The sequence below is a fragment of the Dichomitus squalens genome (assembly GCF_000275845.1).
Source record: "Dichomitus squalens LYAD-421 SS1 unplaced genomic scaffold DICSQscaffold_31, whole genome shotgun sequence".
In the NCBI taxonomy this organism is placed as follows: Eukaryota; Fungi; Basidiomycota; class Agaricomycetes; order Polyporales; family Polyporaceae; genus Dichomitus; species Dichomitus squalens.
The window spans coordinates 262878-276803 of NW_006766913.1; the positions used below are offsets into that span (position 1 = coordinate 262878).

The window sequence follows — 13926 nt, forward strand, 5'->3', positions numbered from 1 at the left end:
GAAAAGCTATGCTCGACCAAGCCGCTGCAGCTTGTAAGGAAGACCCAGCCAGCAGTACACTGCCGCGGGTTGCGGAGACAGTGCCGAGACGACACATTGACACGGCTTCGTGGAACTATTCAGCATATTCTGATGCTTACGTCATACGACGGCGGGGGAAAAACCCCGGTGACGGCAGGTATTCTGGGCGACCTGTCCAATTGTTCCCTTAAAGCGTTGACATGTTCTCAATCCAAAGGTAACTGGATGTAAGCCTCGACAGCTCGTCAAACAGAGGTTCACGTCTGGCAGGTCAATATGTCAAACCCCGGTCGAGCAGAGGACACTGGCTTCGGGAAACCTTCGCTCACCTTGATAACCAGCGACCAAAGCAAACATCTACTTACGGTGTCGACTCGGACAGACGAAGTAGAGAAGAGATCACAGTAGCCTCCAAGAGTCCCCGAATGTGCCCGCACATCCGGAACAGTAAGGCTTCTGCCTCGCAATCCAACCTTGTCTTTCTTTAGCACGACATGAAGTAAGGTTGTGTCCTCGGGTTTCCCTCCCGAGGCAAGAGGCTATATGGATACGGCATAAATTCTCCACGATCTGGGGCTTTTATGTTAAGTGCCTGGGTTCCCTGTCAGGGCAAGATCGGTTTTATACTCGCTGCCACAGAAGGGGCAAGGCTCAGCTCTCTCCCTCTAACCTGCTTGCTACTCATGTCTGTATACGCTCAGCTTCCGTCTTTGCCCCCTATTTCATCGCTGTCTTCCGTAAGGGATATTTTTGGCTCGGTTTTCATCGGGGCCTTTCTGTCATTCTCGTGAGTACTCTCCGCGCTGTCTGATACTGAGTTCCATACATTAATTCACCATTTATGACCTAGGTTGTATGGCTTGTTTGTGAACCAGACATACACATACTACCGTCTGTATAGTACCGACGCACCATGGCTCAAAATCATTGTGGGTCTCTCGAGTGTGCTCAATGATTCATGTTCTCTAACGTTACTTCCACTGGAAGGTCATCACGGCTATGTTAGTCGATATCCAATTAGTTAGACGGTGTTTCGGTCCCTTGCTAAATCCAGGTGCAGATTATTGGAAACAGTCGTCTCAGTGCTGCACTTGCACCTTGGGTATGATTTCTACCGAGCACTCCCGAATAAGCAATGGTGACGTTTTGTAGTTATTACTACTTTGTCGAGAACTACGGAAACCCTTTGGCCTTCATCAGTGGCGTTTGGTAAGCCTAGAAGCCAGTTTAAATACATATATCGATGCAGGTGTATCTGAAAAGTGCCAATCTAGGTCTTTAAACGTACGCATCTGCATTTAACACCCTGTAGATACCCGGATTTACGACAGTGCCACTCTCATGTCAGGTCTTTCCGGTATTTGCAGTATGTCTAGCCCGATCGCCCTGGCTCCGATGAAAGCCTGATGAATGTGGTTGTAGACTGCTATCATGATTAACTGCCAAAGGTTGGTTGCATTCGCAAGATTGTGCGTCGTTCACTGACATCAAGCCATCCCCGGGAGCTTCTATACCGTGAGGATTCTGTTAGGTATGTGCAACCCAACTTATAAAAAACAACGGAAATTGACGTCGTCTTCTCAGTTGGCCCATCTAGGTTTCGACTCTTGCTGGTCATTGTCATCGTGAGTGCTCTACCAGTGGCTAACATCCCCCTATGAGAACACGGATTGACTCGGCAGCTAGATTACGCTCATGGGTGGAGCCATGGGTAGGTTCTCCCACTGTGATCCAGCTTGTTACATTGATTCGTGTGTATTAGGTGTTTCTATTGGTATGTACAGGGCTACCTATGCAAATATGTATCGCTGAGCTTTGGCTCTTCTCAGCATCGACTATCCTCGGGTAAACTCTAGTTGAGACCAGAGAGAACCAGACATTTCTGACCATTTCATCGGTTTTGCAGGTTCCGAGGTATCACTCTCTTCAACTTCAACAACTTTCTGGTAAACACAATTCTCTCAGATTTCTAGCTATGTATTCCGCTTATCAAAGCGATAGTGGCTCGTCTTGGCATACAATGCCGTTGCATCTGCAGCAGACGTGATCTTGACAACGACATTGATTCACATCCTCCATCGTAGTCGCACGGGATTCAAGAGGTGCTCAATTGGGTATCTGTCAAACACCGGTGTTATGAGCTCATAAACTCATCAGCACTGACTCCATGATCAACAAGCTAATCCTGTACGCAATTAGTACTGGTAAGCACATATACCTTCCCCAATATACTTCGGTCTACGCCCGGGTTGATTATGAGACGTTCAGGTTTGGTGACAACGTAGGTTATCCAATCTCAGACTATCACATCAATCTGACTATCCAAATGACAGCATCTTCAACATCATATCTTTTGTGCTGGTGAGTTTTTCGATGACTACTTAGTGCTTGAGCTGATGTGAGCGATAAGGTGCATGTCTATGGAGTGGGAAATTGGAGCTGGCTAGGGACAATGATGTTTGCAGAACACCGTGGGTATACTTCAACACCCTTCGTCAACGATTGCTGACTCAATACACTCGTCTAAGTCTACTCCATCTCGCTCATGGCAGCGTGTGTACTGTCTTTTTGTCACACCATCCTCTGGTAGCTCATGAGTCCCGACACGGAACATGCAGACTCAACTCGAGGAAGTTAGCCACCAAAAAACGTGAGGACGACAATGTAACGCGTCCGGCAGAGTTGTACGGTACAGCTGTCCGTGCAAGCACTGTGCGCTTCAACCGGTCATCCGGGATGGGAGAGGCAATCGAGCTCCCACAGGTACTACGCATCAATGCTTTTCGACTTTGCTTGCTCCCATGAGTCACTTTGCTGATATGTTCGCGCCTCTCACCACCCCATAGGTTCATTCCGACATGATAGAAGTAGAAGAGAGAAAATACGACGTGGGAGATACAACGTTGCAATTAAGCTCCACCAAACGCAACCCTTCGTGAACGCAGCTGACCTTCGACGACCACCAGTGCCCCCCCAGAGACCTCATTAGGACTCTGATGGCCTGTGTTGTATACGTGTCCTGGGTGAATCTGGGTCCCTGCTGAATCATGTGGAGGTGTCGTTGTCGATGTGTTCTTGAAGCCGAGTTTGGACGTTCACCGTACTAGCAGAATTTTCACTTCGCTAATGGCATTCACAAACCGACCATTGTTCTGTCGGACCGGCCATACGCCGCATTTCGCTTGTATACCGAGATAGTTGGTTGCGATACGTCAGCCAAATCCAACATACAGGGTACAACGGAGTCGAATGACACAAAAATCCTGACACTGTTTTGGACAATGATTATTGTCCAGGGTCTATGACAGCGTAACTCGTGCCACCCCCTCGCCGCTTTACATCTGCTTTGTCTCTAGTAGTATATAGGTTAAGGGCTCGCAGCCCAGGATCCTCGTCCCCTCGCCCTTCGGGAGCTCGCGCTCCTCGAGCTTTCGTTTTTGCACCCACCCTTCCGCTGCCCCATTTTTGGTCTCGCTTAGCTACGTCTCATGTATCAGGTACATTCGCCTTCCGCCGGCTTGAGCTCGGCCCACCGGTCGCGCGAGAGAGCGGTGGCGACACGGACTCGGTGGTCCCGCGCAGCTTCCGTAGCGCGCGCCCAATACCATCGTTTTCCGTCCTGCCCGAGTATAGCGTGCATAGACTGTAGAACTACCGAAGATCTAATTGACGTTCCCGCCACCCAGGTCAGATCTACCAGAAACAAGTTCGGATATATTCGCAGTCAGCGGAACGGCCTGCTGAGACCCCGAGGGTTCTGAGCGGCCAAGACGTAGTTCGACTGCGCGCGCGTACAGCGTCCAATCCCCTGGCACTGTGATCGGGAAGAAGACGTGGCTGAGATCGTGTTTCAGGCGAAGTTGGGGGTTAGATACGCAGCCACCGCAAAGGTCGAAGTCTGAACGCAAACGCAGTCGGCACAATTTCGAGAAGAGAGGAGCGTATCCTCCTAGACGCACCGTTGCAGTAGAGGCAGCGATGTCGTACGCCGACGAGAGGGCTCTGCCCGCACATGTCGCATACGACCGCGTTGTGGCAGACGCCTTGCGGGACTCGAGCTTGAAGACGCGCGGCGTCGTACAACGGTCTGTCGTGCTCTGCGATGATCGGGAAGAAAGCATGAGTCGGAATATGGTTCTGCCTCTGAGATGGAGTTGAGATGCAAGCATCGCAAAAGTCATAATCTGTCACGAGACACGCCATTAGTCAGCTTCACAGGTATGCACGGAATGTACGAGTCATGGAAAGGCGTACCATCGCAGACCAAGCACTTGTGCCTCACACCTTCGAGTGGTTTGTGGCAGCCATCGCATTTTATGCCGATGTGCCGAGTAGGATGAGATTGGTTTACAAACTGCTGCTGCTGCTTCTTGGCGATCTGGGTGAGATGCGAGAGGTCGTCGTTGGTTTGGATCGGAAAGAATGGATGTCTCGCGTCGTGCGCTTCCCAGGCCTTGGGAGAAGTCATGCACCCGCTGCACCTGTTGTAGTCTCTCCCGGGAATAGGACCTATTGGTACGGAGTAGACGGCAGAGAGGGTACTCACCATCACATTGTACACACTTATACCTAATCCCTCGAATACTGCCCTTCCCGCAGAAGTCGCAATAGATGCCTTGATGAACGACCTCTTCAGGAGGCGGATTGGGTCGAACGGGCGGAGATGGTACGGACGGTGGATGAGGCACTACCGGTCGACCTGTCTTCCAGTCAAAGCCTGTCCTCGGATTGGTTGTCGTCCCGAACGCAGATAGTCTGAACCCTGCAGACGGAACTGCGAACGGGTTTGGCGCTCTTGTTGCTTCGCTCATTGCGAGGTCGGGGTCGCGTTCGTTCGACGGGGCGGTAAACATGCTCATGGTGGAAGCCAAGCTCGAGTCGCAGATGTCCAGGCGTCCCTTTCTCATAGGAAGCAATGTCATATCAACATCATTGCTGCGGCAGCCTCGTGCACCGCCCATGTCAAACCTACATAGTGCGGCGTGGGAAGGCCCAGTCTGGATTGAGGAAGAGGTATAACTGGAGGCGAATCAGGAAGACTTTGTTCAGAATTTCCTACCGCAATTGAAACGGGAATCAATAACCGTACAGAGGGAATGAGCGTACTGTCTATCATCATTGACGCGGAATACTAGGTCCTTTGGAGGCTGGACGGCAAAATTGGCTTTCTAGATACTTGACAAGAGCCATTGGAACAGATGGAAGGAATGAGATATGAAATTATACTGCAAGGTCGTCGTAGCTCGTGCCGTGGTCAAGCTGCGGCATACAGGGCCGATGCGAAAGATCAGCTTATCGCAATAGATAAGATAAGCACTCAATTAGATTTGGGTCGCCCAACGGAATGTGCTAAGCCTGCGCTCTCCGACATACTCTCAACTCAGCACGTCGACGGAACACCTGGTTGTACTGTTTCCTCGAGTGGAAGGGGGAGAGAATGGAAATTTCTGTCTGTCTATCGCTGCTCTGGAGCTATTCCCTTCTGCTCACACGTATCTAGGCAGAGTTCGAACGCCTTGAACCGTTCAATGCAGGGTCTCTGGTCGACCCATAGGCGAGCCAAGGTCAACCTCAACTCAGCTTCTACCCTTCCTTCAGACTCTGGAGCCACTACACCCATCGCTCATGCGCCCACGGAACAACCCGCGACGGACTCAACACCCACAGACACTCCCCTGGACACGCCCACTGCAGAGGCGGAGCCCGCAGTCGCGTCCTTAGAACAGAAACCCGTGAGCGCGAAACGCAAATTGCGCTCTACACGAGAAGATGGAGGCAAGCGGGCGAAGCTGTCTGCGGGCAGCGTCTCGAAGGACCATTCTCCACCCCTGACGCGCCTGTCCGACCTCGGAGGAGTGGACGCGTGCATAGAGAAGATGCTGGAGCTGGTCGCCATGCCACTGTGTCATCCGGAGATATACCTGCATACGGGCGTGCAGCCGCCGCGGGGGGTGCTTTTGCATGGCCCGCCGGGTTGCGGTAAGACCATGTTGGCGCATGCAATCGCTGGGGTGCGTACTGTTTGGCTTCTCCTTTTTGCATCGCGCTTCGTCGCTTTGTCTCACGCGTCTGTTGACACGTAGGAACTCGGCGTACCCTTCATCAACGTATCAGCCCCCTCAGTCGTCTCTGGCATGTCTGGAGAGTCCGAGAAGACCCTCCGCGACACGTTCGAGGAAGCGAAGAGGGTCGCACCATGTCTCCTCTTCATCGACGAGATTGATGCTATCACACCGAAGCGCGAGAGCGCGCAGCGGGAGATGGAGAGACGAATCGTCGCGCAGTTCTTGACATGCATGGACGGTGAGTTCTCACATGTACTATCCAGGTTCACTCGCTAAGGTTTTGGTTTAGACATGTCATGGGAGAAGAACGACAACAAGCCCGTCATCGTGATTGGTGCGACAAATCGACCAGACTCGCTGGACGCTGCTCTCCGTCGGGCGGGTAGGTTCGACCACGAAATCAGCATGGGTGTCCCGGACGAAGAAGCGCGAGCGCAGTACGTTTGGCTCGTCGACACTCCGATCTGTTGCGTTCTGACTTTGTACGTAGGATCCTCCGCGTTCAGTCCGCTAGGCTGAGGTTAGAAGGAGACTTCGACTACGTGGCTCTCGCGAAGGCGACACCAGGCTATGTGGGCGCGGATCTCGCTGCGCTCACCGGCGCCGCAGGTATCATCGCCGTGAAGCGGATATTTAAGCAGATATCGGAGGGCACCCTCACACTTCCGGAGGACGTCTTGCCTCCAACAGACGGGGACACCTCTATGGCTGTTGACTCCCCAGCCCAGCCCCCACCGCCTGTCCTTCAAAATGATATCAACAAAGCCGTCCCATTCGCTAGTTTCGACGTCTCAAAGCACACAGCCGCATCCTCGATCATCCACTTCCTCCGCGCCCACCCCAACCCCCTCACCGAAGCCCAACTCGCGCCCCTCTGCATCACGTACGCCGACTTCATTCAAGCGCTGGAGCACGTCCAGCCCTCGTCCAAGCGCGAAGGCTTTGCGACGGTGCCGGACGTAACATGGGCGGACATCGGGGCTCTGCACGCGACGCGCGAGGAGCTGCACATGGCGATTGTGCAGCCGATCAGGCGGCCAGAGCTGTTCAGCGCGGTCGGCATCGTCGCGGCGTGCGGCGTGCTCTTGTGGGGCCCGCCCGGGTGTGGGAAAACGTTGTTGGCGAAGGCGGTTGCGAATGAGTCGCGGGCGAACTTCATCAGTGTGAAGGGCCCGGAGTTGCTGAACAAGGTGCGCCCCTCTAGTTCTTCCTTGTTCGGCGTACGAGGTCACTAACGTGTTTGTGACCGACTCTAGTACGTGGGCGAGAGCGAGCGTGCAGTTCGTCAGGTATTCTCTCGAGCGCGTGCGTCCTCGCCTTGTGTCATCTTCTTCGACGAGCTCGACGCACTCGTACCCCGCCGCGACGACAATATGGTGAGCGCGTCCCGAGTATGACCAACTTCCCTTTGACTGACTATCGATGGTACCTCCGCCCTTCCCCCCAAATAGTCAGAATCCTCGGCACGCGTCGTCAACACCCTCCTAACAGAACTCGACGGCCTCGACGCGCGCAAGTCTGTCTACGTCATCGCAGCTACCAACCGCCCCGACATGATCGACCCCGCGATGTGCCGGCCCGGCCGCCTCGATAAGCTCCTGTATGTCGACCTGCCGTCAGCCGACGAACGCGTCGAGATTGTGCGCAAGATGACGAGAAAGGTGCCGCTCGGGAGCGGCACTGGGGTCGAGGGCGACTCGGGCGTGATTCAGCTCATGATCGAGGAGCTCGTCCGGGAACGATGCGAGGGCTACAGCGGAGCGGACCTCGCTGCGTTGGTGCGCGAGGCGGGTGTCTCTGCGCTAAAGCGGACGTTGGGCACATTGGAGGCGATGGAGGCAGAGGGTGGTTTCGGGCCCGGACAGGAGCAGCACACGGTGCTAGTCTCTGCGGAGGACTTTGCGCTGGCGGCGGAGAAGGTGCAGCCGAGCGTGTCCGTGGCACAAAGGCGCAAGTATGAGGCGCTGCGGTCTAAGTTTGCGGGGCTACCTGTGCGCAGTGGGAAAGAGGAAGATGGGAAGCGTATGGAGGAAAAGTAGCGCTGTAGCATTACGACTTACCGCTCTGAACAACCGCACGAAGAGTAATGTTACTGGCCCGCGCTAATAGCCGTCAGGGGATCTGCGTATAGCGGAAGTATCATCCGACGAACGTATGAGCCGTGGTTATTGTGTAGACAACTTGTAGACTTCCATTGTTTATCCTTTCGCTCGGACGCTTTGGATATTGTGACGAAGTGGTCGACCCCACGAGAGATTAGATAAGATAAAGCGACCAAGCCCACCTGAAGGCATCGCAAGCGCAGGTTGTCGAGCAACTTCGAGTATTATCTCGTACAAAACACGACAAATACGACAAATACGACATCCTTTCCTCGTGTTCTAGCTCTGTGTCCGGCTTCGTAGGACTTACGCTCGACAGTACCTGTGTACAACCACACTTTTATCCAAACTCGGACCAGGATCGCAGATGTCCGATCTCTATCGTACCGCAATACAGGCTCGGTTCGCCAAGGCTCCTCAGCTCCCTCCACTGCCTGGAGAAGATGAGGAAGAGGACGAGGGAGGAGACTCTGTGGGATCTTTGCCCACCGGGATGGGTCCACCAGCAGCGTGAGTGCAATCAGTTCCTTTCTGGAATGCAGCCACTGACGCGAAGGACTACGTTGCCCAGCCCCTTTCGTACACCCAGAACCACCCGCAAGAATGCCCCAAACCCCTCCTATTCCCCCATCTCCGCATCTAGCTTCTTTGAGCAGGCAATGCAGGTTTCAGTGCCGGAGTCTGATCTCGACTTCCGTGTATACTACACAGCACCGAAGTTCGAGGACGGCACGGTCATGATCTGCCATCATGGAGCGGGCTATTCTGGACTCTCTTTTGCGTGCACGGCAAAAGAGGTCACGGACATGAGCAAGGGCGAATGCGGTGTTCTGTCGTATGATTGCCGTGGGCACGGTAAGCCAAGCCGACTTCTAACAGCGTACGTCCCTAATGCGTCACAGGGAAGACGAAGCACATATCAAGCCCGAACATTTCTGAGCAGGAAAACCTAGACGTCGAGGTTCTAACTTCGGACTTCGTGAATCTCATACGAGTGGTATTCCCGGACGTCGAGAAAGCACCATCGCTACTCGTAAGCGGGCGCTCTGCTGTCCCATGGGTGCGTGCTGATCACAGTGCAGCTCGTCGGTCACAGTCTCGGTGGGTCTGTGTGCGTACGCGCTTGCCCGATCCTACAGCAACATAAGTACCGGATCACAGGAGTGGCCGTGATCGACGTCGTAGAAGGTTCGCAAAACATCGTCGCACTTGATATACACCACTAACCATGGGTCACAGAGTTCACGCTAGAGGCGCTGCCGCTAATGCACAGTCTTCTCAACGCACGTCCCGATGGTTTCGATAGCCCCGAAGAAGCGATCGAGTGGCAGTAAGTATGCCTGAATATCCCAACCGTCAACCCTGTTTTTCAACTGAGCTCCTCTATTCCTCAGCGTTACCACGCACACGATCCGGAACCCGACCTCAGCTAGAGTTTCCGTTCCCGGTATCATCGTACCCGCACCTGACGGTTCCCCAGCAAGCGCCCCCGCGTACGTCTGGCGAACACCGTTGCGTTCCACCGCCCCCTACTGGACAAGTGAGCAGCGATGTTGCGGCTATCATCCCAACTACTCAGCATGTGCATCTTTGCAGGTTGGTTCACTGGCCTGTCGAGCAAGTTCTTAGCCTCGCGTACCGCGCGTCTCTTAATTTTGGCGGGGACGGAGCGCCTGGACAAAGAATTGATGATTGGACAGATGCAAGGCAAGTTCCAGCTAGTCGTGATACCAAACGTTGGACATATGGTGCATGAGGTGCGGCGCAGATAATAGCATCTCCTCAGTGAACCGTTGACCCTGAGACTACCTGTGCAGGATGACCCTACACGGATGGCCGAGACTCTCGTTGAGTTCTGGAGGCGGAACGAGCGTGTCGTGGTCGGCGTCAAGAAGGTTGGCGAGTTGTAGTTCGGACATGTAGCGTACGGTGCACACGGGATGCGGAACAGTAGGCGCTATCGTTTGTACAACACATCATCGGATGCACATCTTGTAAATATTGTGTATTGTTTGAATTCTGAGCTCAACATTTCCAGATACGCCCTGATCGGGTTTCAATGCCCATAAGTGACCATTTGGAAGGACATTTGATGGCCTGCATTCATTACACCGCGATTGGTCAAGCTATTCGTGCTAAGCACTCCGTGAGCGCGCAGCGCAGGGTCTTCGAGGGGTAGAAAGAAAAACCCCACTCACTCGTACGCAACCATACGGGCCGTCGGCATCCCTTGCACTCTCTAGCCAATTACTGCCACTCGACAGGGCCCGTCCTCGCCATCTGCCCGGAATAGGACTTTCGCAGATCCAGACCGTCAAGTATACCCTGACAGAGCTGAGGGACGACCTACGTATTCCAATCAATGATCTTGTTAAATCAACAACATGCGTATGTCCGGTCCGACTGAATTACGGTGGATAAGAAAGTGCTAGTCAGGGAAGTGAGGATCCTGCTAAGTAGGGCGAACGCACTGGGATCAGCCAGCCATGACATTACCCCCAATTCCTGGCTTTGGCTCGTTGCCGTGACCTCGGTATAGGTATGTTCATTATTGTAGTCTCACATGTACAGTTCCTCCTGACCTGGGTATAGAGCTTGTTTTGATCTCCGTTACCTGGCGTCCCCGGCCGGGTGTGAAAAAACTGTTTTTCGACTCACGGGTATGCATTAAGGGGGAATCGAACCCCCGGCGGGTCGATGGCAACGACCCAGGTTACCACTACCCCATTAATGCGACACACTCCCTCCCTGTGCTTAGTCTATGAGCCTCATTGCGGGGACTCTTGACGACAACCCAGCCCACTTCGGGATTCGACTCCGCGGTGATGAGCCACTCAAAGACAATGTATGCAACATGGTTCGCGATCTGAGTGACAGCCTGATAGACGGTCGTGCCGGTGACAATACTGAGAGCAACTGCGGCATTGACTCATTCTATCGAGTCGTGTATGACAAGAGAAGGCTGGCACGGCCGGGGGTCAAGCTTGTGATGAAGCGCGCCAATGCAGGCCACATTGGATGCACCATCATGAGGTCTTGGTCCCGAAGATATCATCCAAATAGCCTAAATTGTGATTGATAGTTCTGATTACAACAGATCCCCTGGCTCTCCGTCCTGCAGGCGTTGAGACCTGGTAGGCCTATGGGTCTCAGTCACAGAACGTGATGGCCAAATCCACCTGGACCAAGATGCGTATCAGCATTTCTGACGGTCTCCGCTGCAACGCTGACACGAGGAAAGCGCACATTATCATCTTGGCAAGCCACACACGGAGTCCCTCCAATCGGTGGAAGACCAGGGGACAGGGGGCAGTTGGGGCTCGTGCAGTCAGATCCTAAACCGTCACAACCGTTGTAGTATCTGCAGAGGCATGCAAGTAAGCTGCCGAGAAACGCAATCGCATGATCAAAAGCGCACCCAAAACCGATGGCCTGGCGGAATGTGTGCGGCGGATATAGGTTGATGTAGGTACAGGAGCCATTGCCAGGACTAGTTGGGTTCTGCAGCGTCGTCTCGACGGTCGTACAGTTCTCTCCGTTCAACCCGCAGTTGCCTAACGGGCTGCCGTCGTCAGTTCAGTGAATAATGGCGAACGGAACTAGAACTAGCCCGTCTGCAAGTAACTGTGACTACTTCAGTCCGTGACAATAGTGGAACGAACATATTGACTCACGCAATGGCGGAAATGAGTGGACCGTCCGAGACGTAGTCCCTGCCCATGGAAAGGATGTTTCCATCTTGAACCAGAGTAGGCTGCACAGCACATTAGCCAGATGGCGCTTCCAGGGAAAGCCTATATTTCATGTCTTACAGTACCGGCGCCACATCTAACATAGCTGTTCAATACGATAGATCTCAGCCTGAGCAGTGAAGGCGTGACTACTTACTGATTAATGAAGTGGACGGTGTGCGTCTCGGCGACGGCAGAGCTGATAGATGCCACGAATGCGATGAGGGAGACCAGCATCGTGACTTGCATGGTGCGACGAGTCGGGTGGAGGGAGGAGATGTGGCAAAGAAGATCAGGAGCGAACCAACTGTATAAATTCTCTAGCCAGACCTCCACTCATTTCTGCGTCTGACTAGGCGAGCATCGACGGCCTAATCATTACCCAGGAGTCGTGTGCCATCCAGAATTGGGTGGTTTGGCGATGAGATATCCATGCGTAGACTGGTGCCACAGAATCTCGGAACCCTGTGATGCTGAATGCGAATCAACAGCTCGCCATAGTAGCGCGGAACCCCCAAGGGGGTGCTATACATTACTCGCTTCTGCGGCCTAAGATAGTCACCGCCATAGTAGACAAGAGTTGCGCGCTCCGAGAACGGAGCCATCGCCGGCCCTGCAGAACGAACGCCAAGGCATTGACGGCCCCTGCGGCCACAATCGCCGACGCTGGCTGTCAGGTCCTTCATGTTGAGCGCTGTGAACCGTGTGCTAGTGGAATCTTCTCGGCTTATACGAATTCTGCCAGTTAGGACGAAGCCATCCAATCGTGATCGCTCCGGAGCATACTGCACATATTTGGACCAACTCGTGCCACCGAGCACTGCTGAAGGCGTTGTAGTCGTCCCGAGTGGGACAAAGGAATAGAGAGCGAGTACAGGGCAACAGGTGAAGCTGAACAGGATGGCCGCTCCACAGAATAGATGCCACCAAGTGCGGTGCTCAACATTGCGCGCCGTCTGCACCACTTAGTGTGCTCGATGTCATGTTTCCAGCCGCGCCTTAGCCAGAGGTCCGGATACTAGTAGCTGGGCGAGGCGACAGACCAGCGACAGATGCCTAGTACGAGACGTTGAGGAACGGGTGGCTCGATATGCATCGCGCTCTGAGGCCTGATGAAAGCTGCTATTCGGGGTGTCGGTCAGAACTGTCCGACACCGACGGGGTGACTTTCACATAGTTCCGAATGGCCTGGCGCACGCGACGATCCCACTTCCCAAGCGTAGACGAGCCAGCAGAAGCCGCGGCCAATATCGGGCACACACGGAACCCGTAATGATAGGCATGAAGAACATATTGCATTGCATCATCAAACACTAGAACGTACCGGACGCCCATGTCCTTGTCCATCACACCAGCCAGAGAGCGGGACACCTTGCCCAGCTGCGTTTCGAGATGTTTGAACGGCCAGATGGGAGGAGCTTCTGTGGTAAGGTTGGACTGCAGGGTTTCAATGAAGTCTGGTGGGCGTGTGCAATGATGAAAGCCAGACTGTTTCACGTACACGACTTCGAAATCTTGGTGAATCATCGTGCACTAGTGCCATGCAAGGAAAGAAAAAGATCACAGTACTCGGGCGCGGTATCCTGTCCCCGAGCCGGACTGCTAGGGAGGCAAAGGAAAAGGCAGCATCAAAGACCAATACACCTTCCCGTAACGAGCGACGAAAGGATGCAGCGACCGGGTGCTTGTCCGACGTGGTGACGCATCGCCCAGTAGCGCGGCGATGCGATTCCATTCGACATATCGAGATAACAAGTGTGTCGGAAGAGGCGGAGATCGCATATTAATGAGAAGGATACACAGGGCAGATGGGGAGGACGATGCCGAGGCATCGAGACGCGATGTGCGCGTCGACCTGCCCTGAATCATGGGCGTTAGTCACCTGCAACTTGTTTCAACATGAACGTCGGATGGGGCGTTCCAACTCTGCTTTCAATTTCAAGCCTCAATGTGGATACGCACATCATATATTCCTTGCTATTCCTCACTCGCCTATAGTGTATTGCC

The 13926-nt window shown here is 53.8% G+C and overlaps 4 protein-coding genes and 1 non-coding gene across 5 annotated transcripts; 2 read left to right on the forward strand and 3 right to left on the reverse strand.

The window, feature by feature from the left end:
- Positions 1-3839: 3839 nt before the first annotated feature.
- Positions 3840-4628, reverse strand: DICSQDRAFT_35273 (uncharacterized protein; the record flags this gene model as incomplete). The annotated part of the gene is made up of 4 exons (XM_007368061.1): positions 3840-3919; positions 3981-4205; positions 4276-4512; positions 4568-4628. Coding segments are annotated over 4 exons (603 nt in total), but the record flags the coding sequence as incomplete, so codon positions are not given.
- Positions 4629-5423: 795 nt separating this feature from the next.
- Positions 5424-8182, forward strand: DICSQDRAFT_89680 (ribosome biogenesis ATPase RIX7). Its single transcript, XM_007368062.1, has 7 exons — positions 5424-5470; positions 5522-6032; positions 6105-6324; positions 6376-6523; positions 6577-7276; positions 7343-7462; positions 7538-8182. The coding sequence occupies exons 2-7, from the start codon at positions 5550-5552 to the stop codon at positions 8123-8125; spliced, it is 2259 nt and encodes a 752-aa protein (XP_007368124.1). The 5' UTR covers positions 5424-5470; positions 5522-5549; the 3' UTR covers positions 8126-8182.
- Positions 8183-8555: 373 nt separating this feature from the next.
- Positions 8556-10224, forward strand: DICSQDRAFT_89681 (protein phosphatase methylesterase; the record flags this gene model as incomplete). Its single annotated transcript, XM_007368063.1, has 8 exons — positions 8556-8698; positions 8760-9043; positions 9091-9221; positions 9271-9376; positions 9428-9518; positions 9583-9728; positions 9785-9945; positions 10006-10224. The coding sequence occupies 8 exons, from the start codon at positions 8556-8558 to the stop codon at positions 10096-10098; spliced, it is 1155 nt and encodes a 384-aa protein (XP_007368125.1). The 3' UTR covers positions 10099-10224.
- A 627-nt stretch (positions 10225-10851) lies between these two features.
- Positions 10852-10922, reverse strand: DICSQDRAFT_t139. The gene has a single exon. It is a non-coding gene; the product is annotated as a tRNA-Gly (tRNA).
- A 415-nt stretch (positions 10923-11337) lies between these two features.
- On the reverse strand, positions 11338-12740 carry DICSQDRAFT_201355 (uncharacterized protein; the record flags this gene model as incomplete). Its single annotated transcript, XM_007368078.1, has 7 exons — positions 12451-12740; positions 12077-12392; positions 12001-12016; positions 11863-11942; positions 11607-11750; positions 11435-11549; positions 11338-11367 (listed from the first exon to the last, which is right to left on the reverse strand). Exons 2-7 carry the CDS (start codon positions 12166-12168, stop codon positions 11338-11340), a joined length of 477 nt encoding a protein of 158 aa, XP_007368140.1. The 5' UTR covers positions 12169-12392; positions 12451-12740.
- Positions 12741-13926: the final 1186 nt, after the last annotated feature.